Genomic DNA, 25,350 nt, shown 5'->3' on the forward strand with positions numbered 1-25,350 from the left:
AACATTTGCCACCAATCCTTTTATCAAAGGATTTGCTAACAATGTCTCAATCGGGAGATACACAATCTTAAGCTCTCCTGCTCGGCTCTTGTTGCGAATGCAATAGTAACCTCGGCTCTTTCAACACACAAATAGTTGTCTGGTTGTCACAGAAGATTCTAACACACGGGCATTTCACTGGATCAAATTTGAGTTGAATCAGGAACTTCTTCAACCAGACTGCTTCTTTAGCCGTGAAACAAAATGCCACATACTTTGACTCCATAGTCGAGAGTGCTAGTATTTCATATTTGTTTGAACACTAAGAAAGAGCTCTACATTCATGCGTGAACATATAGCTGGATGTGGACTTAGTCTCACCTAGATCGCGTGATAGTCCGCATCTGAATATCCATATATCTATATATCTGAGCCTCCTCCATAAGTGAATGCATAATTAACAGTTCCCTTCAAATATCGCAATACTCTTTTGATGGCCTTTCAGTGCTCTATGCTTGGATCATTCTAGAACTTGCTAATAAAAAACTCATAGCAGAGGATAAAACTGGTCTTGTCTCTGATATAACATGCGATAGTGACCCAAATATACTTCTGTACGAAATTCTCTGCAAGCCTTCCTTTACTTCTGAAGTAGTGGGACACCTGGCTAGGCTGAGCTTGGTCTTCTTTTCAATAGGGGTTAATATGTGTAAGCAATTTTCCATTTCAAATCTTACAAGAATTTTCTTAACGAACTTTCCTTGACCACTTTTATTCATAGACTCTGGTTAAGTCTTCATTTAGATTATTCAATCATTCCTCTCTCTTTAATCTCTCCATCCCTTTTGATTTATATGTGCCCTAGTCTCATGTGCCATATTTATACATTATTGATATCAATATAACACGAGACCTAAGAAATGGAATTCTTTATTAAAGAAGCTTTCTACAAGATGATCAGTCATGACTAATTCATCTCCATATTTCACCTCCACCTTGTTACCATTAAAAATGGTCGTGTAGCTTGCCTTAAGCCAATATAGCGACCGGAACCAAACTCTTCCTTATCTCAAGAGCATAAAAAGTTTGCTTGAGAACCATGCTTTTGCCATTCTCCAGTTGAAGGATGGAATCTCTAATACCCAAGATTTCAGTCTTTTGATTCCCACTCATATAGATATACTTATCCCCAGGGGCAACAGGCTGGAAATTTCTATATCCATCCTTGGTGTTTGACACATGGGTAGTGGACCCTAAGTCAAAACACCATGACCCTACTTTAGGGTCAGCTAGCTTAGTCTCTAGGACTACACAAGCATGCTCCCTATTGCCTTTGGAATTCGCTTTCTTGGGTGTTTTACAATGCTTAGCTATGTGCCCAAATTCTTGCAATTATAGCACTGGGTATTCTTAAAATCTATCTTTTTCTTAGGCCCATTATTCTCTTCTTAATTCTCACTAGTTTCGTTCTTATTCTTTTCTTTGCCTTTATTCTTCTTGAATGAATCAGAGTGAGGTTTAAGGTTTACCAAATTTATGGAGGTCATTCAAGGGCAAAGTATCGTGAGAGAATCTCCTTTCTTCTTCGGCTTTAAGTTTGGTGATGATCTTGTCCAACTTCGGCATGCTCTCCCTTGGCGTAAGGCCTGAAATGAAATTTTCCCATGAGCTTTGCATAGAATTCAACAATTTGCTGATCTGCATAATTTCATCTGGCTTGACTTGTGCAGCCTCGAGTTCCCGAACTAAGGCTTTGAACTGCTATATATGCTCGGTTAACTTGCCTCCTTCCTTCATCTTCAAATCTGAAAATTGCTTCATAGCTATTGTCTTTCTTGTGAGGGAAGAAGAGGCATAATCAGTCTCGAGTCGTTTACGAATCTCCTGGCAGTCTTTAGGTGCTCATACTCAAGAGCATGGGAGTCATCCATGGCCATAAGTAGCACATGTTTTGTTAGAGTATTTTTGTGCTCCCACTGAGCATGAGCTTCTCTTATGGCTTGACTCTCATAAGCATTACCTCTTAGGATTGGTGGGGGTTCATCAGTAAGTATTTGGCTAAGTCCTTCTTCAAAGAGGACATAGCCTATTTTTCTCTTCCAACTAAGATAGTTTTTCCCATCAAGTTTTTCAGTCTGAATAAATTCAACCAAGAAACCTTTGAAGTCATGTTTCTTAGACCAAATAAAAAAACTCCTAAACTATGACACTAAAATATAAAAGCTCTGATACTAATGAAAGGTGTGGCTATGTGTAACTCAAGCTATTTAAATTAAATTTTTTTTCTTTTACTATTATTCCAAATACCTGAATTCCACTTATATGGGCCATAATATGTTGCTGGAAAATTAAAACATTGCCCTAGATACAGCCTAGGATCTTTATTTTTACTGCCAAGAGAAATAAAAACTATCCAGGTACTTTAAACTAATTTTTATTACAATTCTTAGCACAAAACGATCCTGAAACTTTACAAGAAAAATAGAAAATAAAACTAAAACTAAATAAAAACTAATGGGAAGACTTATTGGAAGATGTCTGAAGTTACCCAACCAGGACATGGTACACTCCACACTCGATTCCCCAACTAATGACGCACTTTTGAGGTGTTGCTGAAAATTCTTAGATGAGGAAACTTTTGTAGGCAATCCTTCTTCCTCTCGGATTTCCTCTAGGACTTTAGAGAGCTCAAGAATAATATAGGGTTTATAGAAACCCTATGGAAACAAAACAGGCTGAGCTTGGAAGTTGATCTCTCTAGGTTAGGCTTCTCTCTTCTTTCTTCAAAAAAAGTACAGCAAACCTATTTTTAATTCATCATCTTCTTCTCCCTCAAAAATAAATTACTCAAAATAAAACAAGAGAGAGAAGAGAGAATTGGCGTGAGAGAGACAAACACTCTCTCCTTTTTGGTGCGTGGGTAAGAAAGTGAACTCTCCTAGTTTTGGTGCTTGGGAGAGAGAAAGAACTCTCATAGTTTTGGTGCATGGAAGAGAAAGAGAACTCTCATAGTTTTGGTGGGTGGGAGAGACAGAGAAGATCTTTCAGAAGCGTAAGTATCTTGTCATGGATCGCACATAGGTAATAGGTTCTAGGTCTTTAAATAGAAGAAAATGTAATAAAAAACTTATCTGTTAGTTGGAATAGGATTTCTACGTTATCTAACTTTTAGCAAAACCTTTTATGATAATTAGAAAATTTGTGGGGTGAGAGATTAATCGGAGCCATCCATCCCAAAAATCAGCCATCTTGATTTTGGATAGAAAATTTAAGAACTTTATCCTTGACCTAATCCACTTCTATTTAAAATAAAACCTATCAAATTTAAACTTTATCTTAAATGTTTTCTAGATAATATTATCTAGATTTCCCACAATAATGGGAATCCATATCTCATTAGATTTCCATGTTAGTTTAAAATTAATTTAAACTAAAATAAAATTTTGGGGTGTTACTACTACTCCTCAAAAAGTGGCGTTGGAATAATATGCCACAAAGAGTGGTGTGACTCTTTTCTCTTTTAAAAGAAAATCTTTTTAACAAAATAGGGTGCCCCTATTTCCCTTAAAAATAGCGTACCACTATTTTGCTAAAATGCTGGCATGCCCCCAACCCCTTTCTTCCTAAGAAGGTGGCATGCCATCTATTTAAAATATTTTAAACAATATGAAATATTAAAAAATGGCGTGCTCCCTTGTTTCAAAAATGGCGTGCCACTATTATGCTTTAGAAAAATAGGGTGTGGTCTCTACGTTGCACATGCTCCCCCATATGAGGCTTGATCCTTGGTCCCACATGTGTTATTTAAAGTTATGAAAGTTTCAGATATATCCTTTATAAAAATTACACCAGAAATAATATTTTAAAATTCTGAAAAAAATATTTAAAAGTAAAAAACATTTATAATATTAAGATAAGATATACTCGGAGTGGACTTGTACCTATGGGTCAACATAGATGACAATAAGGGCACTCCACTCGCCCTTGAAACCATGACTCGCAACGGTTCTCTTATCCAGCCCAACAAAATCCCATGAACCACAGTCTCTTTGCTGGGACTCATGATTGGCTTGTCAAAGTTGCATAATAAAACAACGAGAGCATGATCATTGATTATGGATTTTAGTTCCCCCTTCTAAAAGCAAGTTTAGCACTTATGATTACAATGCAAATGGGGTTCTCTCAATGCACATATACATGTGGCTGTCATATGTACATGTTGTGCGGAAGTTTGTTGAGGATTTGGCCTTTGCTCTCAGACGCTTACAACCGCACACAAGAGAGCACACAATTCTCCTAGCCTACAAACATGATCTTTGGGCATCTCTCCGACCTCAACAAGGGATGATCTACATCAAACCCTTCTCGGTTGTGCCACATGCCCAGGGCCAAGGGTTTTGGACATGACCAAGGCAATAAACCGCCCAACCCTGGTCAGTCTACACACACACTCCCACTGAAGTGTATATTCCACTATACATCATTTTACAAGCTCTCTAGGCCTTTAAAGGCCACAAAACCCAACATTACTCTTATAAGGACATTTTAATGTGGCTGATCTTATTAGTGATCCCTCTATGTGTATTTTTAATTCCAATAAATGTTCGGTATCCAATTCCTCCAAGTTTCCTTCCTTAAGTTCGGGCAGTCTGGTGGCTAATTTTTGGTATCTTCTTATGCATACTTTGGTTTAGATTCATGATTTTATAGTCGAACGCTGGTTGTTGATTTTAGACAAGGTAAACACACTTGTTAGTGAAATTTGGAGAAGAGAATGTTAGAAATGTTCTAAAGCATGAGGGGAAACATGTTTTGAGTGAATTAGGTTACAAAATCATCATATATTTACATAGATGAAGGTCCTTGTTTAAATTGTAAAGGATAAACAATAATACACATATAGGAAAGAAGTACTCCTGCTTGCATATGTATGGGCCTATGAGGCAGAGATTTGTTGCTCATACAGCTTATTTATTTGCTCCAGGAATGCCATGCATGGGGTAATCATTCATTAATGGTCCTAGTTTGCTACATACTTTAATAAAATAAAGGAATTACTTATCCTAAGATAGAAAAAATGAAACAATGTAACCATTATGGGTGTTCAGGCATGTGGACTTACAGATGTGTGTCCAAGTGATTACACATGCATATATTTATGCATGCGTGCATGCATGAACACATGAAGGATTGTGTGTAACATATGTATGCGTACATGTATGCACATCTGAAAGTACATATGTGTAAGATTCCTTTTTTTTATGGTTTTATTGTTGTCTTGTTCAATGAAAGATCTTCATAGAGATCAATTGAATCATGTTTTTATATACCCATTTGAGGTCAACATTGTTAGTAGAAATTGCACTAGGCTATCATTTTGAAGATGCTTTAGCAAATTAGTACGAAACATTTGGGTCAATTGCTCAAGTAAGTTTTGTTACAAACAATGATTAATATGCAAATCCATTCTTCATTTGGATATGGTTGATTGTGAGATCCCGTTTAGATCTTTTGCAGGGAAAAATTTGGTCATTGGATAAGTTATGGTTGGAAAATTTGGTCATTGGATAAGTTATGGTGGGAAATTTCTGTAATGGTCATTTTGTACGACAAACTTAAGTGCTATAGACACTTGGGACCTTCACTTATTTTTGTTTTGTTTCTTTTGCAGAATCACAAACTGCCCCTCACTTATGATTTTCATAAATATATGGTTCGTAGCATGGAAGACGAATTTCATGGTATTGTAGGCATTGGGTATGATCTTGTACATAAGAAACACATTTTATCAAAGTAATTTTTTGTTATTAGTTCATGAAATAACTGAGAATCATAACAGAGAGGTGCATTTGGGTACCAGTCAGGGAGCATCAAGTACATTTAGGGTACGATATCATGATCTATTAACTTAAATTTGTGATCTTGTTAGCTATCAATTCACTTTCTAAGTCTTTATTCATGTCCAATATTTCCCTAAATAGATTTTATGTACCATGCCCTTGAAAATCTTCTTCATTAAGTAGTGATCTGATTATATCAGTGAACTTCCACATTATTATCCCTTAAACTTCAGCTTAGAGTTAGACATATCAATTTGGGTGAGGGAGGTCAAGGGTTCATACCTTGGAAGTTTTCTTGTGCCAAGGAATCCAAACAAGCTAACCTAGCCTTGCCTATGGCATTTAGCCTTGATGGTTTGGCATGTTGCGAGTGTAACTTGATTGGGTAGTGTTCATACCCCCTTCCCCTGAATGGAATGGTGGTCAGTTCTTCGCATGCCATGTACTTTCACGTTTTTACAGCCATGTGAGTGAAAGTGAATTAATAATCCACCTATTAGATGGTTTCATAATACACGATCAACCACTAGATATTGTGTTTTCTTCAATGCCCTTCCAATTCAAGGAAGTGCCGTTTGCTAACCTCTGGTGAGACTCTGAGTTTGGTGCTCTTTCTTAGATATTGGAATATTTAAACTGCCACTCTACTACATGCATGTAAAGAAAGTGACATTAAAACTGCCGTCAATTCAGTATTGATAAACAAATTAATATTATATAAATTGAAGGCCATTTTTGATGGAAAGACGTGTATGTGGATATCTTTCATACCCAAATAACAGGCATCCTTACAAAGATTACGATGGGAAAGCAACGCTTAAATCCTGCTAATTTATTGATGTCTGATCATCTCCACATCAGTTTGAGGGAGTATAAATAACCTGTGTATCATATTTGTTGTATTTGTGTATTTCTTTGATGTGTTTTTATATTTATTTATTTTTATTTTTTTGTGTATTTCCTTGATCGTGAGTATTAATTGCACAATTCAGTAGGGCTTGTAGTAGATTTTATTAATTTAATGGAAACTGTGGATGTTTACCTTGCTCTTGTACTCTTTACCATTCTTTCAGCCCCATTTTGAGCTTGATGAAAAATATACAACAGATTTTTCCATCTAGTTCTTCTAACTGACTTCAGTTGTTATGTCATCTGTGAAACTATCTTAGATGAAAGAAAGCTTAATTGTATTCCATCAATATGGACATGAAATCTAAGCAACAAACTCTCTTGTTCAATATTTCAATGCAGTCATGATCTTAGCTTGCTGGATGGGGCTGTTAGAGTCTATATAGGTACTCAGGGTATTTGCCTAAATGTTTGTGAAATTCTAAGGAATAAGCACAACAATATATGAAGTGCTTCTTCACCATAGCTTATTGTAGTATATTTCGAATTGCTGTACGATAAGGATGTATTAGTGGTATTCTATGTCGTACATGTGCTGTCCAAAGTATAAATTTTGGTAGCTAGGTGCCTGGTTCTCTTGCATCGTATCTTTTTAGGAGTTTTTAGACTTGGACTCACCAGTTCAGACATGTAAAATGGAAATGTGTTCTTTGTCCCAATTGATCATTTTGCTGTATATGTTAATGTACCTTGGAAGACAATGGTCCTATTTTAAGAGAGGCATCCTTGCACGAGTTTAAATTAGGGAGATTTACTTGGATATCCCGCATATATCTGTTATTTAAACCCCCTCCCCCTTCCCCTCCCAAATTTTTTTTTCTAACAACCACGGCCTCAAATCTCAAGATCCTATGTTTACTGCTTTAGACCTCTGAAGTTGATTTGAGACCTTAACTGTCATGTACAAAAACTTCGGATCTTCAAGGTCCAAAGTATGTTTATGAGCAGAAAAATATTGAACTTTAGACCTTCAAGGTCTGAATAGGGACATTTTGAGAAAAAAAAAAGAAAAAAGAAAAAAATGAACATAATATGAATTCTTGAGGGGGACTTTTTAAATAATGGTAATTTAGGGGATTTATTAATGTACAATTCTCTTTAGATTATTACTGACGACATAAAAATTTCATGCTACAAGAAGATGTATAATGATCCTTGCTTTTGGCTTCATTATTTTTTATATTATTACCTTATGTCCATGATGGCTTCTTGATGGTGGGAAAAATTATACTTATTTTTAATTTCTATTCTATTTTAATAGATGTATATTTTGATTTTAGTTTTAGGGTTTAATTCTAAGGTTTTTTAGCTTCTAGGATTCGAGGGACTTTTTAGATATTTTAATTAAAGTTAGAGTGTTTAGTTTCAAGTTATGCATAAGTTAGGCCCTTTTGGTCAAAAGTTAATTTTATAGCAAATGTTGTCCAAAACAATAATTTTTCAATATAAATAAGGTCATGCTGGGCTAAAAGAGTCATTCATGTATTCCTCTTTAAGAAAAGAAAGATTTTGTCTTGTAAAAGAAGCATAAGGCTTGAGCTCTAGGTAAGAGAAAACTGTAGGGTTTCTCCAAAATTTCTTGTGTCAAGCTACTTTTTGCTGAGTTTTATATTTTTCAAATTTCCCCTGCATCAAAGTGGCATCAGAGCTCGTGATCTACATGGAAGTTACCATTGCAAGTATGGAACTTACTGTAGCAAGTACATAAGTTATTGTAGAACATACGGATTTACTGTAGCACCACTGTTTTTGGTGCCCTAGGTCAACAACAATGAGGGGAAGTTATAATTGGGTCTAGGGTTAGTTGATTTTGGCCAAAGTTTTACCAAAACAATCTAGATCTTGCTGATTTTAGCAATTTTTGTTAATTATTTGCATAGAGTTTGTGATTTCGGCAAACCTATACTAGTGGGAAGGGACTGTAGAAGGGGGATTTTCGTAGTTCGACTCCGTGATCCCATAGATGACAAAATTGAGGAACTTGAAAGGCAAGTACAACAGTTGGCGTAGCAGTTTGCGAGCTTCAATAATGGGCAAGACGGTGGTGATCTTTCAGCCCAAGAGGATCTGGAGTGCAAGCATTTTCACTTTTGCGCTCCGCGTGTGGAGTCGGGTGATGAGGACAGCAATAGAAGACCTAGATGTGGGGATTATCATTCTAGGGTTTTCGATTTCATGGATGAAATTTTTTGTTTTGACACCAATTGTATGGAAAATCAGCAAATTTTAGATTGGGTTTCACCATCAATCTTTGATATATACTCAAATGAACTATAAAATCTTTTAGGAGATCCGATCTATGATAAGGATCAAGATGATCGTGAAGATATTTTGGAAGAGTGGGAAGAATACGGAGAGAAGGCAGCAGGAGGACTGATCAAAATCATGCCCTTTGAATGTCTCATCAATAGTGAAGAGGTCGAATGTTCAACAAATTTAGGGCATTGGAATCAGAGTAACGCGATGGAAGTGTGGTCGTCCCAACCGTAAATTATGGCCTTGATTTCAGAAAATGATCAAATAGATGTTGAAAAAACCTCCAAGGACCAAAAAATTGAGTTTGGAATATCTTACATGATTTCCAATGGGAATTCAAAGATAACTGAATTTGATAAATTTGCTTGGATTCCTCAATATGCATATCAGGACCCATTTCCTGAGGATTGTTTTTTACCTTGAATAATATTTGAGCCGACAAGGAAAAAGAAGGTAGTTTTGATGCTGAATTCATCTTTAGCACAATTTAAAACTCGAAGACGAGTTTTCTCTAACAAGGGGAGAATGATGGAGGGAAAAATCATATTTATTTTTAATTTCTATTCAATTTTAAAGGATGTATATTTTTATTTTAGTTTTAGGGTTTAATTCTAGGGTTTTTTAGTTTCTGGGAATTCTGGGGACTCTTTAGATATATTATTTAAAGTTAGGGAGTTTAGTTTCAAGTTATACTTAAGTTAGGACCTTTTGGTCAAAAGTTAATTGTATCAACAAATATTGTCCCAAGCAATAATTTTTCAATATAAATAAGGGCATAATGAGCTAGAGAGTCATTCATGTATTCTTCCTCTTTAAGAAAAGAAATACTGTCTTGTAAAGGAAGCCTAAGGCTTGAGCCCCAGGTGAGAGAAAGCCTTAGGGTTTCTCCAAAATTGCTTTGGCAATGTGTTTTTTGCTGATTTTTATGTTTCTTCAAATTTCCCCTACATCACTTCTGGTAACTACTGTTAGATGTATAATGGTCCTTGCTTTTGGCTTCATCATTCTTTACATTATTACCCTATGTCCATGATGGCTTCTGGTAAATACTGTTTTAGTCCTTTTTGTTCAGGAATGATCCATGTATGCCTTCTTTGCGGGATATTAACCTTCAAAATTCTTATGTTCAAGAACTGCATTCTGACTTACCTATAGTTTATTTGCATATGCACATGGGGATTTCTTAGCAATCATATATTTTTTTGATAATTTTGATATAGTACATATTATGATACTAAAGCATGGTTTTTGTTGATCAATTTTGCAGCTGGCCACTTTGGGGTTATGCTATAGTCTGCATTTTTGTGAATGTCCATGGTAATGCCTTAAAAGACTCATGTTCAGCACTGGAAAATTATGGGATAAGGTCTATCTATATTGATAAAGGACTCCAACAATAAAGTCCCTCCACATTGAAAGTGACTTTAAGACTTAGTTTACATTTGACCCATTATTTGTGTTTGTTTTACTTCGTGCAGGCCTTAATATTTATTTATGGTTGTCTTTCATCCCTGCAATTGTAAGTATTTCTCTTTGCTTTGAAAGGAAGCGAGTTCCTAATATTTCAATGTTTCCTTCACCTTCATGGATGGCTGATTGAACTTCTGCTTGCGTGCATTCAATATGGATGAAGTTGATCTTGGTTGTTGGCACAAAACTTCAGCATGTAGTGGCATGTTTAGCTCTTGAAATTGTAGAAACAACTGGCCCACTTACAGGGAATCAGCTAAAGCCACGTGATGAGCTCTTTTGGTTTGGAAAACCTGAACTACTTTTATGGTTGATACAGTTCATTTCCTTTCAGGTTGGTGAAATGTAACTATGACATTTTTTGGCATTATAAGGTCATCCGCTCTTCGAATTTGATTAATATTTTTGTTCTTGTGCATGCAGAATTCTTTCGAAATGGCAACATTTATCTGGTCATTGGTAAGAAGCCATTTGATCTAGTGCAGAATATGAATTAGCTCTGTGGCTACTTTCTGCTGGAGATGTCTTCCAGTTCCTTACCATTTCCTTTTTGACTCTTTGTTCAATAAGAGTATCTTTTTTAGTTTCGCCCAGCACCTAAGCGGGCGCCCAGAACCTGGGCGGCACAGTTGAATCCAGAAAGGATTCTACAGTGATATATTATATAAAATATAAGAACTAGGTATTTAAGGCACATTAGAGTTGAAAGTATACTGCACATTAGCACACACTCTATAAGCATGACCATAAGTTGGTCCATAATCCATATCCAATTAAAACTTAAAATTTACCATTCATAGTTCAATCAAAGTTCAAAGTTTAATAATTATTCAACATTCATCATTTATCATCAGAAAAATTAGGGTCAGCAAATTAGGGTCAGCTGAGTTGGCATCATATTCATCGGAGCTGTTACCCTCCTCAACATATTGGTCGCCCTCCTCCGTCTCTTATGAATCTACCTCTTATTCCTCATCTTCCTCCTCCACCCTCATTCTCTGTGTAGAAGATCTAGTGGCCCTAAGAGGGTCAGCTGATGTCCCTATAGCATCCATGACCATGTCCCATATCAATCCTTCATGTTCTTCTACCTCATCATCATCAACTAACCACTCCATAGCGTTGTCCATATTTTTTGATCTGATGGAGTCTCTCTTATCTCTCTTAGCAAACCTGTCATTCAAGAATCGATTATACTTGACATAGACTAGGTCATTGAGCTTCTTTGATTCAAGCATGTTCCATCTCTTTGTATGAATCCAACAAAATCAAATGAAACTCATTAAAATATGTGGTTTCATGTATTATTAATACAATTATATAAATTACTCTTACGACCTTATCCCTTCAAAGTACTCCAATTGCGCTCACAACCGGATGAGGAAGTGGTTAGGTTTAAGATCCGAATGGCCAACTTTTGTAAATTTAGAGAACTACACCCATGTTGGCTCCACCAATTGGATGCAAAGATAAAGAATAAAATCATAAATAAATAATAGAATTATAAAAATGAAACTTGATTACTTGAACTTGATGAACTTAAGAATGTTATTACTGTTTGGATCAATTTTGTTCCTTTGCCTCATCGCCATTGGACTCACAAAAGATTTTAATGAGCACATGTAATTTATCAGCTCATCAGCGCATATAATATCCTGGATATCAGGATCAGGGACTAAGACATCTACACACTTATTAATTCCAATCATAATTGTGCTATTTGTGTGTATATCCTTGTAAGCATAAAAAAAAACTGGGTTCAAATAATAACTAGTTGCATGCAATGGCCGATGTAGCTGCCTATCCCACTTCTCATCAATAATCTCCTAAACAGGCTTGTAGCAGTTCTCATCATTATCAAAATTTTGGGCTATCTCTCTTTTGCATTTCTCCATAGCCTCATATATATATAGCCCATAGAAGGCTTGTCACTATCAACCATGCGAAGGACTTTGACAAGAGAAAAAAATACCTTAAAAGCGCCCTTCACCCCTTGCCAAAAAGCAGTATAGAGGATAATATCTCGCCCCTTCTTCCCAACCTAATCTTTGGACCACTTGCATGCTCTCCCGTCATCCGAGGTAAACATCTTCCGTAACTACACTGTCCTCGAATGTATGCTATCTAGGTATAAGTACCAGGTCGCAAATCTCGTGACCACAGGCCTTGCAATCTCTTTCTTTTTTGTAAATCTACGCATCATGCTGAGGGTGAGATGGTGGCCATAAATGAAATTTGTAACTGACGTTTCCTTCTTCACTGCACCTGATATCTCGGTTAAACTACTAAGAGCCTCAAGCATAAGGTCTATACAATGTGCTGCACATGGTGTCCAAAAGATTCTAGGATAAGCTATGCACAACAAATTAGCTGAAGTAGCATTAGGAGGGGCATTGTCTGTGACAACCTGTACAACATGATGCTCCCCAACCTCCTTGATTCCCTTCTCTAAAACTTGGAATATGTAATGGGTATCATGGATATGATTAGAGGCATCAATAGACCTCAAAAAAACAGTCCCTAAAGGTCAATTCACAAGCAAATTCATCCGACTTCTTCTCTTTCTATCACTCCAAGCATTAGTCATAATAGAAACCCCATACTGAGCCATGCATCTTTCTTAACTTCTGCAGCTTCCTTCCTGACACTCACCACCTTTTTCAAAAAAGGCACTTTCTCTCATCTTTTTTTATTTTTACTATATTCAAAAAATTGGTTATTTCCTCTTTAACAACATTAGGAGTCTTTTTACATTGGGCAACATCTCCCCTGATACCGACAAGATGTTTCTTGAACCGGTTTATGCCCCCTTTTGTATCCTTCTCACAAAAATTGCATCTTATACAATTTTTATCATTAAGATCTGGGTTGTAGTCATATTTTCAACCGAGATCACCACTCCTATTAGATCCCGAAGAAGACATCTCAAAATAATGCAATTTATATAAGCAATAAAAAATATCACTTACTTTGAGTTTGATTGCTCAATCTTCAAACGTCCACCTCAAAGATGCTTCTAAGGACTCAAAATCTTCCAAAAACCGCCCCAATAGATTTATAAAACATCAAAAATTAAATCATATATAAATGGGTAATGTTTTGATCAATTTCTCATAACTTCGAAAAACCCTACAATCCTAATAAGTTTTTTGGGGGCTTTCTCTCTCTAATAAGTTTTAGGTTTCAAATGGACCTAAACTCCCCATTTTTGGCCCTTTATTATATAAAAAAAAAGGGACAAAAAATAACCATAACGAAACTATTTTCTGCCTCTGGGTGGGGTGCAGTTCCTGGGCGGCCGCCTATGTCTGGGCATTGAGTAGCCGTCTAGGCGGGTGCCCAGGGACCACCACTTGTTTAGGGCGCCTAGGCCTGTGCGATGCGCCCACCCCTGATCCTCCCAACGTTGGGCGATCCACCTTTTGGAACACTGGTAGCAGCAGTGAAATGTAAATGCATCTTGGTTATTACTTCCAAGGATATGATAGCCTGCCCTCGTCCATTCCTTCAGGAACCATGGTTTTAAAATGCGGCAGCGTCGCCGCATCATGCCGTATGCGGTGGGCTCCGCACCAGAAATGATAGCATATGAGCTTTTGACCTATGCAGTCGCATATGCGCCGCATCATGCCGCATCTCGCATCACACCGCATCGCACTGCATCCCCTTCTGCCAAAGTTTTTTTCGATTTTGCCCCTCGGGGAGGGGTAAAATGGTCTTTTTGACCATCCAAAAGTGGGAGAAACTGTTTGGGGGGTATTAAACCCCCTAAACGATGATTTCCAGCCACTTTTGTGGCTTTTTTTGGATCAAATCGAGAGAAAAAAAAATTGGCGAAAATTTATTTCTCATTCAAATCTTCGATTTGGCGGCTGTTTGATACTTGGATGTTGATTTGATGCTTTTGATTGTTAATTTGGGAATGTTAGGGTGAATTTGTGATAAGAAATCGGGGGTTTTAGAGGCCGTGAAGAAATCGAACACTGCTTCACAGAGTTAGTAACTTTTTATTCCTTCTTATATAGTAATATTGTAATACTTATTTTTGAGGCAATGTCTTCTTTCCAATCTTCTAGTAATAAGGATCTGGCTTGGAAATATGCTAAACTTAAAAATCTGAAAGATAAAAATTGTGTGATATGCTTACTCTGTGGAAATACTTATATGGGTTGTATTTTTCGACAAAAAGAGCACTTAGCCAGAATTTCTGGGAAAGTAAAAGCATGCTCAAAATCTATAGATGCTATAAAAAGGAGATTAGAGAAGATTTGGATAGATTGAAAAAAGATAAAGAGAAGTAAAAAATGAAAAGTAAAGAATTACTTGATGATGTGCAATTATTTGATGATGATATGTCTGAAGTTGCTATGAGGTAAAGGGGTACTCGTACTCCAATCTCAAGAGAGAGGGTTATAAATATTGGTAGTGTTGAAAGAAGAACACATCTCTCTAAGGGGTCAATGGATGCTTTTTGCATCCCTAGCCTTGAAATTGTGGTTCAGGAGAAAGAAAAAAACAAAACAAACCACAATTGAAAATAGATATAAGAAAGAACAGAAGAAGTAGATATGTAAGTTGATTGCAAAGTGGATTTCTATGGCTGGCATTCCGTTTAATACTATAACTCTGGATAGTTTTGCATGTATGGTCCAGGCAATTGGGCAATATGGCCCAGGGGATAGTGGATAACTGGATACAAAATCTCTGGCATATAATAATTTTGAAGTTAATCATTAAACTAAAATACCTATTATCACATATATCACCTCCATATTTTTTTCTATGCATTAACCTATTTTTTTAGATTTTTTAAAATTTTTTTACATTTATTGACCGCATCGTCACGATGCACCCTCATCCGGGCCACATCATTGCATCGGCTTCCCCACCACTTTTGGTTGCATCCCGCATTTTAAAACACTGTCAGGAACTTACTTTCTTGGAGTAGGACAACATGGAATTAAAATGTGATGTGATGTTTCAATCATCAACATTGTAACCATTGAAGCTAGTGCCCACTTAGCATTGATTCTTAATGAGTATTGATGCTTAGATTCCTAATTGATCATTTAAGTAGCTAATTTATTTTACTTCTTTGTTTTATAAGATGGTTGTAAGACCAACCATGTTTTATAGGGAGGAAGATTGGGTGGTCACGAAACACAATATCCATAGATAGAGTGTAGCTGAGAAGAGGATGCTAAGATTGTTGAGTGGCGACAAAAAAACATAGAATTTGGAATGAATACATCCGAGGGAACTTAGGGGTAGCTTCAATATAGTGGATCAAAAAAAGGATTGGTGCCCCGGATCGAGCACCCCAAAAACCCATTTGGATTGGTGAATCGGTGTTTTGGATCGGGAATTGGCAGAATCGATCAGATTCGGCCTTTAATAAAATCTAAAAAATTATTAAAAATCATTATAAATATTGTTTTTTAGGAATCAAATAAGAATTAGGGGTACTACATTAATAACTTTCATTTTTTTGCATCAATATGCGAATATTGAGATGTTCTTTCCCTGTATGAACTATTGTTAACCTTTAAATTTACATCACACAAAAGTTGAAGCATATAATTATCATGGATGAATTATATAATCATATATGGACTACAATAAAGCATATAATTCGTAAAATACGACCTAATACCAAAATGAAAGAACGATGTTGTTCTTCATCTTGGTCACGCTGGTGCCATTGATTGAATTCGCGTGACAATTCATTGACTCGATCTAGGAACGAATCATCTAAATTAATGGGCACCTGAGATTAATTCACACTTTTAATCAACAAATTGCTTTAAAATTAATTAGTCAAAGAACCCTAAATTTTACAATATGTATTTGCATTAATAAAGTTGAACAACACAAGTTATTTTCACATTATAATTATAAATTGACAATCAATTGACTATAATTCACAATGTTATGATATTAAAAATATTATGTAATGAAATTTTATGTAATGAAATTGAAATTATGTAATGAAATTGCAATTGTTGTTTATATTTTATAATTATTTTACTATACAAATAAGGACAAATCTAAAATGTCTTATAATATCATCAAATTTAAACAATCTTATTTACGACTATAAGAAAAATAATACATTACATAATTTATAATGTAAATAAATAAATAAATAAAATTCAAGATTTGGTTATCAATATATAATTATTAATTATATTATTATAGTAAACGTGATTAAAAAATTATTAGCAAATTCTTCCATATCATATAATTAAAATTAAAAATAAAACCCCCAATAAATTCTAATGTTATGATATTAAAAAAATTCAAAAAAACTTTACCCAAAAAAATGAAAAATAAAGATATCAAAATTCAAAAAAAAAATCCACAATATGCACAATAGCTACAAAAAAATTAAAAATAAAATAAAATATGGTAATAAAACCTATCAAAAAAACCATTTTACTAATAAATAAAAAAAACTTTTAAATGGCTGTTTTTTAATTTGACACACTAATTAATTTATTTAATTAAAAAAATATGTTGTTGAGGCTCATTTAATATGACACGTTAATTTGGAAACATGACACACTCATTAATATGCCACACTAAAATTCGTAAATTCGAGGTCATGCTAATTTGATATGGCATGCTTCAAAAGCATGCTCATTTAATTGACACCCATGCAGTTTTATCATAGGAGTGCATCTGGGATTACTCACCCAAGAAAAGCGTAGACGCACGATCTACCCTAATTTACTGTGCTAAGGCGGTTGACTGGCTTGCTCAAAAAAGACACAAAAATTAGTCCCACATTGACAATTTTTGGAAGGTCAAGTTTGTTTAAAATGGAGGTTACCATCCCAGTTGGCATGAGCTTGACACGTGGAGGAGCCTGAACTCATGAGCTCGTGTGCGTTAATACGTAGCACGTATTTTAATTAACTCTAGTAATCGAAGTCATCAATTTGATTGAGCTCCAGTAACCGACGTCGTCAATTCGATTGAGCTCCAGTAATCGACATCATCAATTTGATTCTTGGATGCAAATCGTCCGTATTCCGTGTTATTAGCAGAACCGGAATGGTGTCACCGATACCCGATCCGGATCCCCCGATTCCGGATTGGATTGGTGCTTTTTTAAATACTGCTTCAATAGGTGAAAAGATGTGCGAAAATAAACTTAAGTGGCATGGCCATGTGCAGTGTCGACGTAGAATAACACCAGTTAGGAGTGGTAATTTGGTTCAAGTGGAAGGCTTTAAAAGGGCAAGGGAAAGACCTAAAAGGATATAGATGTAAGTGGTGAGAGCTGAGAAGAGATGTGGTGACTTATGGTTTGATTGAGCGTATGGTCCTTGATAGAATGAAATGAAAAAACATGATTCGGGTAGCCGACCCCAAATAATTAGGATAAGGCTTAGATGATAATAATTCTTTATTTTACTTGGCTTGGAAGATTGATCATTTCTTTCAATTGCATGCTTTGTTGATTGCATCTCTAGACAAATCATCGAACTATTGTTCAATTTCCATAATGGAACCAAAAATATTATATGTAGAATTTATACGGACTCACAAATATTGTCAGAATCTCAACAAATGGAACTATAGAGCAGTCCATAATCATCTGAGTCTTATTCTGACTATTTAGGGTCAACTACACAAATCTTGTTTTGTCGTTACTCTATCAAGGGGAATACCCTTAGTCAGATGCCACTACAACATGCGCCTACGGGGAATGCCCTAGCATGAGCATATTGGATCAGGAACTATAGAACAATTGCTAATAAAAAATAGACAAAAGAGAATGTTGTCATCAACTGATTGAATTTCAACAGTGCCAACATTAATGTGTGTGCGCTTTCCTGTTGATGTCAATGTATGTGTGGAATTTTGTATGTATATGTTGTAACTACAGGGTTGAATCCAATGTTTTTCAAGCAATTTGAGAATAAGGTTCAATATATAGAGCATACATTAATTTGTGGGAGAATGAGCCATTAGGGTTCTTATATGCATTTTATTATGATGCCATTGCTATAAAACATGGACATATGCATTGCTGTCTTCAAGAATGGTTGTAGGACATAAAAACATGGATGATAATAAACTATAAATAAGTACACAAATTATGAAGATGCCGTCATACATAGGCGTGCATATGTATCTACAATGTATAAATATTCAATTATCCCCCAATCCTGCTGGGATGACAATGAAACTGATGAAACAACAAATATTTACTAAGTTGGAAGAGCCCTTGGCCTAAGTGGTCAGGGTGGCAAAGCCACAATATGATGTTTAAGGGTTTCACTCCTACCTTGTTAACATGTCCAAAACAAAAATTATTTACCAAGCTACCTTTTATGTGGCAAACACATTTTCTATTTTCTCAGTTTGTAATAATTGATGATGAATCTACCATAATGAGTTCTATGCAAATGAGTTAATAAAGACTAAGTTCCTTCTCTTCATCAAGCCAAGCTGAAGCGAAGCTTAAGCTGGTCGTCCACCGTTGTAAGCCAATATTTTATATGCCCAAGCTTGGCTTGGCTCAGCCTGTTGACATTCCTAAAAGTGGTGTATTGGTTGGTCATTTCCTTTTGGAATTTTTTTTGTTCTATTATATTTTGAAGTAGTTTTAAAGTAATTAAGTCATTTAAAGGTTTGGTCATCATCCTTCCTTCTTGATCCTTTACATTGTATGTCCTTAGGGTCAGCCATAACTGGTATATAAGTGCAAGAGACAGAAGATATGTTGTTAGATTGCATGATTTCTTATGTTTCTTTATGCCCTTTCACTGGGTACAGATGTTATGAGGCATTGTTGTCCAGCAATGCATAGGCATTTAAATTTTATTTATTTATTTATTTATCACATTTAATGGAGCTATATTACTCAATTGATGTCATTCATGTTCCTATGAATAAAAAGATGGATTCCTCCCTTGGCTAAGACTTTCATGGAATTTGTTTTGACCATGCTCTGATGGGGTCATCATATTTTGGACTAATCATATTTTGAGCTACCATTGTTGGCATTCTTCTATCTTATTTATCTTTTGTTGGATTATTTTTAATGAACAATTCTATTTATTTTCAGTGGGGTATAAAGGCACAAACTTGTTTCATGAAGAATAGTTCCATGGTTTTCATTCGATTGATTTCTGGGTATGTTTCGTGCTTTATTTCATGCACTGTTAGTGTTGCATTTAGGGGAGTGACCATGAAAATAATTTTGTTAATGAAACTTTTCGTTTTCTGTAAAAGCATTAAGACTTGATTTCTACCTTTTTCTTCTAAGTGCCTATAGTTTTGCCCCATGGCATTGGTAGAAATGTTTTTAGCTTGTTTACTGGACTTCAACGAATCCGTTTCTCTCATCTGGGCCTTGTCATGTCTTTTGGAGTATCATGAACAAAACTACTGTTATGGTGGTTTCCGTTATGGTGCCGCAAATTAATGGGTAACCTGACTGACATAGAGTCATCTCAATACTTGTGAATTACATCTTATGATTCTGATCATGGTTTCACTCGAACATCGATCTATGGTGAGAATAATGTATTCTCTAAATAAAAAGTGCTCCCATAGATCCCTCAAACCCTGCTCACTACAGCTTTACTTTTGTAATTTTGAATCTCACTCCAAAGAATCTCGGTCCACATGAACCCAAAATCTTGAGTCGAATAATCTATATCAGAAGTCCTATGCTTGCTATAATTTTTCTCAAAATGGCCACTCTATATGAATGCTTTTTTCGTCTTAGATGAAAATAACAAATTCCGAGAACATGCCCCCTACATGGGGGTTTAAAGAGCATCACATACATATAACTTTTGGTATTTGGGGATGGGAAACATGTGTTCACAATCGTTCTTGGCCACTCAAAACTTTTACAGCTCTCTTACACTCTTATATATATATATATATATATATATATATATATATATATAAGAAGATACTACAAAACGCCTATAGGCGAAAATGAACAGTGATTTTGCCTACCCTCATCACCGTCCAAAGTTCATCGCACGGTCACGATTGTCTGGTAGTGTTCGTTTTTCATTTTTTTTCTACAAATCGGAATGACCTGAAATTTGGAGTATGTGTTCATCAAAAATAGATGAATCTACAAAAAATATCAAAAAATTATTTTACATGAAAATAATTGACCAAAATACCCCCGAAAAGTTTCAAGAGTATTTTGATCAATTTATTTTTCCCGAATTATTTATTTTATATTTTTATTAGGTGCGCCTCACTAAGATGTACACACGCTCCAAATTTCAGGTCATTCCTATTTGTAGAAAAAAAAAATGAAAAAATGAAACACTACTGGACAATCGTGACCGTGCGATGAACTTTGAACGGTGATGAGGGTAGTTCATTTTTGCCTATTAGCATTAGGAAGACTTTTCCACATATATATATATATATATATATATATATATATATATATATGTATATATATATATATACAATGTGAGTGAGAGAGAGAGAGAGAGAGAGAGAGAGAGAGAGAGAGAGAGAGTTTTGGATGCACACAGGTTATATGCTTTTTGGAACTTAATTTTTATGCATGCAGGTTACTTGTTCAGTTTTGGTGCAGCTACAGCACATTGCCTCTTAATGTGATCATTACCCAGGTGATTTTTAAACCTTTGAATTGCTTGGTATTTAATTCTAGGGTTATTGTGGTACGGATAGCGGTGGAAATAAACTTTAATAACAGCAATTTATGTTTCTCTATAATTAGAGGAATATTTCTGACTTTGTCTACTTGAAGGACTGATTATCTGTGTTATCAAGATCGGACCAGCCATTGAGTTGGTGAGGCATTGGTCTAGTCATGTATTTTAGTACATGAGAAAATTTTAGGAAGAATAAGGAAATTATGAAATCATAAATTAATAAGTAGAAGTAAAGAAGCCAACAAATATACAAAACAATCAAGCATGCATAAAGCACTCAACTTATTAAGCATAAGCATTGAATTTGAAGGGCATTAATTAACACCAAGCAAGCGTCATATCCATAGTTACATGCCAAGGGCAATACAAAGCCCACTAGGCCACACCATAATTGTCTCACAAACTCATAAACCATAGGTCATAGTACGAAAGCAGTAAAATGTGGTCCTAAGGTTTATATAAAAATAACAAATCACATATACTCAAAAAGTTATAGTGTTTAAAGCTCATAGCCTCAAACTCAAATTCAACAATATCCAAGTTCAAAATTCAAACCCCTGAACTTGCAAATGATATACACTCAAGACCTTCATATTCATCTCATCCTCCATTTTCTACATTATTGCCAGCCTCATCATTGACATCCCCATCATTGACACCCATGAGATCCTCATCCATCGCCTATGAGAAACATAGTATATCACTAAAAAACCATAGTGTGTTCATTTATTCAAGGCTCTTTAGAGGAACCCAAAAAAAAAAATTACAAAATCGAAAACAGGCATTGAATGGTTACCTCCCTAGGGAGGTTCCATTTCCATCCAATTATGTAAGACATCTTCAACACCTTCGAGAGTCTGTTGCTCCTGCTTGACAACCCATTCTTCAACAATATCAATATTCTTCAGCCATGTTAGCCTTTGAATGGTCCTATATTTTACAGTATTTCAATACTTTAGGGCATTAGTAACTTGCCTTTGTATAATAGATAAACATTATTTAACATATTGGCAAATTGACCAGCCCAATACTATAATTTGTTATTGTTACCTTTGTCTCCCTCTAGTTATGTTGCATGAAGACTGTCATTGAGCCTCTTATTTTACTTTTTTTTCTCTTATTTTACATGTTTCTCTTATCTGTATGGATGCATTGAAACACGCTTCAACTCCTCGCACAACTTCATGCATTGCAAGTTTGGTTGAGGATATGGATGTTGAACTTCTAAAGGTTATAAGCATCACACGAAACTTTTCCAACATTCAACTGAGTAATAGATAAAATAGTATGAGAAATTGTATTGTAATGTCGAGTAATATATAGATATTTCAAAACCGATCTTTTAAATTAATCAAATGGAACATTCAAACTTGGAAGAGGACAAACTGAGTTAATAGGGGGGATATCATCATGTATGTTTATTTGCCCTCTTTCTCCCAAGATCCTCATGGCCCTCTCATACAAGCTCATCTCCTTAACAATCCCACTTGCATAAGGAATGTGCCCGAGGCCTATGTGGTCAGGCGGCGAAGCCACAATGTGACGTTTCAGGTTCCATTCCAACCTACTGTTAACATGCCGAAAAAAAAAAATTCCCCACTTGCATACGTCTCTGTAAAGGTGTATTGATCTCCATCATAGAATGCATGCGTTTAGAGATTTTGGCTGGGTCGAAAGTTTGGTTGTGATGTAAAAAAAAACTTAGGGTTAAACCAGTAAGCAACTGCATTTTTGGGGTGCGGAAACTACTTATCCCATTTCTTATCAATGATCTTTTAAAACTTCTAGTATTTGAAATTTCTATAAACATTTCAGCAATTACCCTGTCAATTAACTCATATGTAACTAATGGATTGCCTAGTGTTATTGTGTACTATCCTCAAGACCCTTACCCTGTGACTTTGGCAATATTGGCAACTGTTGACCAAACTTGAAGCTCAAGAGGTTTGACAACAGGCTAGTTCGCCTGACATGGCCCAGCCAGTCGGCCGCAAAAAACACAAGCTTGGGCCATTAAAGTTGGCTTCTAGGCTGGGAACGAGCTTGAAATGCAAGCCCAATGGCTGGGGCAGGCCAAGTGGGACCTATGTTGGGGGTTTATGGCCCGGCCTTTTTTTTTTTTTTTTTTTTTTTTTTTTAACTTTTAGAAATTATAAAACAAATTTATAAATTATTGTTAGATGGGGATTGAACCTAGCCATACTAACCAATAGTTTTAACACGCATGATAACTAATAAATTTCGAAAATGTAATTAGATGTGGAGTTTCACATTCATGCTAACCAATAATGTGTTGGAAATAATTAAGTATTTGTATTTGATAGGTATAAATGTCTTTTATTTTGTATAAGACATATATGTCCTATTTCATTAAGAATGGGCAGCGTTATGATTAGGCCAATATATTAATTTAAATGAGAGGTATGTGCTGGTTTTTCTTAACCATCACACCACTCTTTCTTTTCTCTTCCTTCTCTCTCACTAACATCTCTTTCTCTCCCTTTTTCTCTTTGAAAGAAGTTGCTATGTGGAATTCAAGGCAATAAAGTTCAAGATTTTCTCTTTTCCTTTTATTAATCAATTTGAATTCCACTTACAAGTGCCACAAACTCTGCTGCAATTTAGGAACAAAAACCCTGAATACAACATTAGACCTTTCCTCTTACTATCAAATTGAATAGACACAATCCAGTAATGAAATTGAAGCTTTCACTAACAATTTTAATATAAATAATGTTCTTGAGAATTCAAAAAAATATGCAAATATGATTAAAAAATAAAATCTAAGAAGACTTACTCGAATGTGCCTAGGGTCACCCTAATAGGCCTTAGTACACTCCACATCCTATTTCCTGTCTGATGGCGCACTTCGATCCTATTAGTTTTGCTGAATTTTCAGAACTAAGAAGCTTCCTTAAGCAATACCTCTCAAAGTAGGGTTTGAAGAGCATAAAACACACCTTGGGATTATTGGAACCCTTTCTAGAACAAATCGGGCATATACCACAAAGGCACCTCCCTTTTTTAGGGCTGGGCATGCCCAACTCTCTACAAACCCTAACTTTTTAGGCATACCAAACCTTTTTTCTTATGGGTGGCATACCACCTAGAGAGAGAGGAGAAAGAGAAAGCTAGAGAGATGAGATGAGAGAGAGTGGGGCATGGAGGAGGTAGAGAAACCAAGGGAAACGGGCTTGAGAATTGTGTAGAGAATGGGGGCCAGTCCCCTCCTTATATAAGGCTTAACCCCCTTAGGTATGCCTGATTGGCATTGACCAATAGGAATTTAGGAAATGTGTTAAGTGAGAGAGAATTAAATCTAAGTCAGCCATCCCATAAATCAGCCATCATGATTTAGTGAAAAATATTGAGAACTTTATCCCCTTATTCTATTTCCCATATCTACTTCTAGTCTAACTAGGATAAGACCAAGCTAAAAACCTTCTAAAACTGCCTTTTTTATTTTTTCCTCTAAAAAATTATAGTCAAAATAAAATATTTTGGCCAAATATAATTCAAAAATTAACTCCACAAATAAGGGCAATCTTGTTTAAAAGATTGGCCAAAAAATGAAAGGGCAATAAAATAGAGGGGATCAAGATCTCACAATTAAGAATCGCGATCCCGCCTAAGCGAGAACTTGGAGTGGGATAGACACCTAGGTTGGGAGATCTTGGTAACTATCATCAAGAATATGTAGTGCTAAAAATTTGGTGAACTAAGAGATGAACAAGTAGACATGTTGCTAATATCTTTTGATTTAATTTCCAAACACCCAAAAGAAAACACAGGGCTAGTTGGAATTGTTGCAAATGGGTAGAACATTAAACAGTTCATCTCTCATAGGTTTTTTGATAAATTTCCCATATTTATTTTTTGAAATATCCTTGCCACAGCTTCTCTATGTGCAACTCTGCTACCTCTCCAACTAAAAGTAACTACTTAAGTCTGCTTTTAGAATTGGTTATTTTTAACACGAAAATAGTACTTCATGCACATCTTTTCTAGTTCAAATGCTTAATGAATTATTTAATTTGTTCTAGATCATTAGCCTCTTGGAGAAATACTTAAAATGCGTAGAGCAAGACTAAGATAAAATTATTAGGAGATTTTGTCGTTTGAAATCCTTTTTCCCCCATATCATGTTCTGATTTTCTTGTGGAAATAATCTACCAAGTTCTTGGCACATTGTTCCAACCCTGTGGAGGCTCTTCATAATTCTCTAG

General features: G+C 35.5%; 1 protein-coding gene and 1 long non-coding RNA gene across 25 annotated transcripts in view; one reads left to right on the plus strand and one right to left on the minus strand.

The window, feature by feature from the left end:
- Positions 1-25,350, plus strand: part of LOC18449042 (MLO-like protein 4) — a 59,326-nt gene that overhangs the window by 33,239 nt on the left and 737 nt on the right. For 2 of the 24 annotated variants that reach the window (XR_016044676.1, XR_016044680.1), the window contains 8 exons: positions 5,651-5,736; positions 5,819-5,864; positions 10,252-10,301; positions 10,463-10,503; positions 10,618-10,788; positions 10,878-10,913; positions 19,534-19,601; positions 21,019-21,079. Coding sequence is in view for 13 of the 24 variants with exons in the window: in XM_088852188.1 (XP_088708314.1) it covers positions 5,651-5,720; positions 5,819-5,864; positions 10,252-10,301; positions 10,463-10,503; positions 10,618-10,788; positions 10,878-10,913; positions 19,534-19,601; positions 21,019-21,079 (543 nt within the window). In the remaining 11 variants the exon portion in view is untranslated. Of the gene's footprint in view, positions 1-5,650; positions 5,737-5,818; positions 5,865-10,251; positions 10,504-10,617; positions 10,789-10,877; positions 10,914-19,533; positions 19,602-21,018; positions 21,080-25,350 lie in introns of those variants that run through there. The other 22 variants (XM_088852188.1, XM_088852191.1, XM_006859091.3 and 19 more) reach the window with 19 other exon arrangements.
- LOC148779836 (uncharacterized) lies at positions 21,559-24,331 on the minus strand. Its single transcript, XR_016044686.1, has 3 exons — positions 23,922-24,331; positions 21,921-21,990; positions 21,559-21,805 (listed from the first exon to the last, which is right to left on the minus strand). It is a non-coding gene; the product is annotated as an uncharacterized LOC148779836 (long non-coding RNA).

This window comes from Amborella trichopoda, chromosome 11, assembly GCF_054954075.1.
Source record: "Amborella trichopoda isolate Santa Cruz 75 chromosome 11, AtrichopodaSantaCruz75HAP2 v2.0, whole genome shotgun sequence".
Classification (NCBI taxonomy): domain Eukaryota; kingdom Viridiplantae; phylum Streptophyta; class Magnoliopsida; order Amborellales; family Amborellaceae; genus Amborella; species Amborella trichopoda.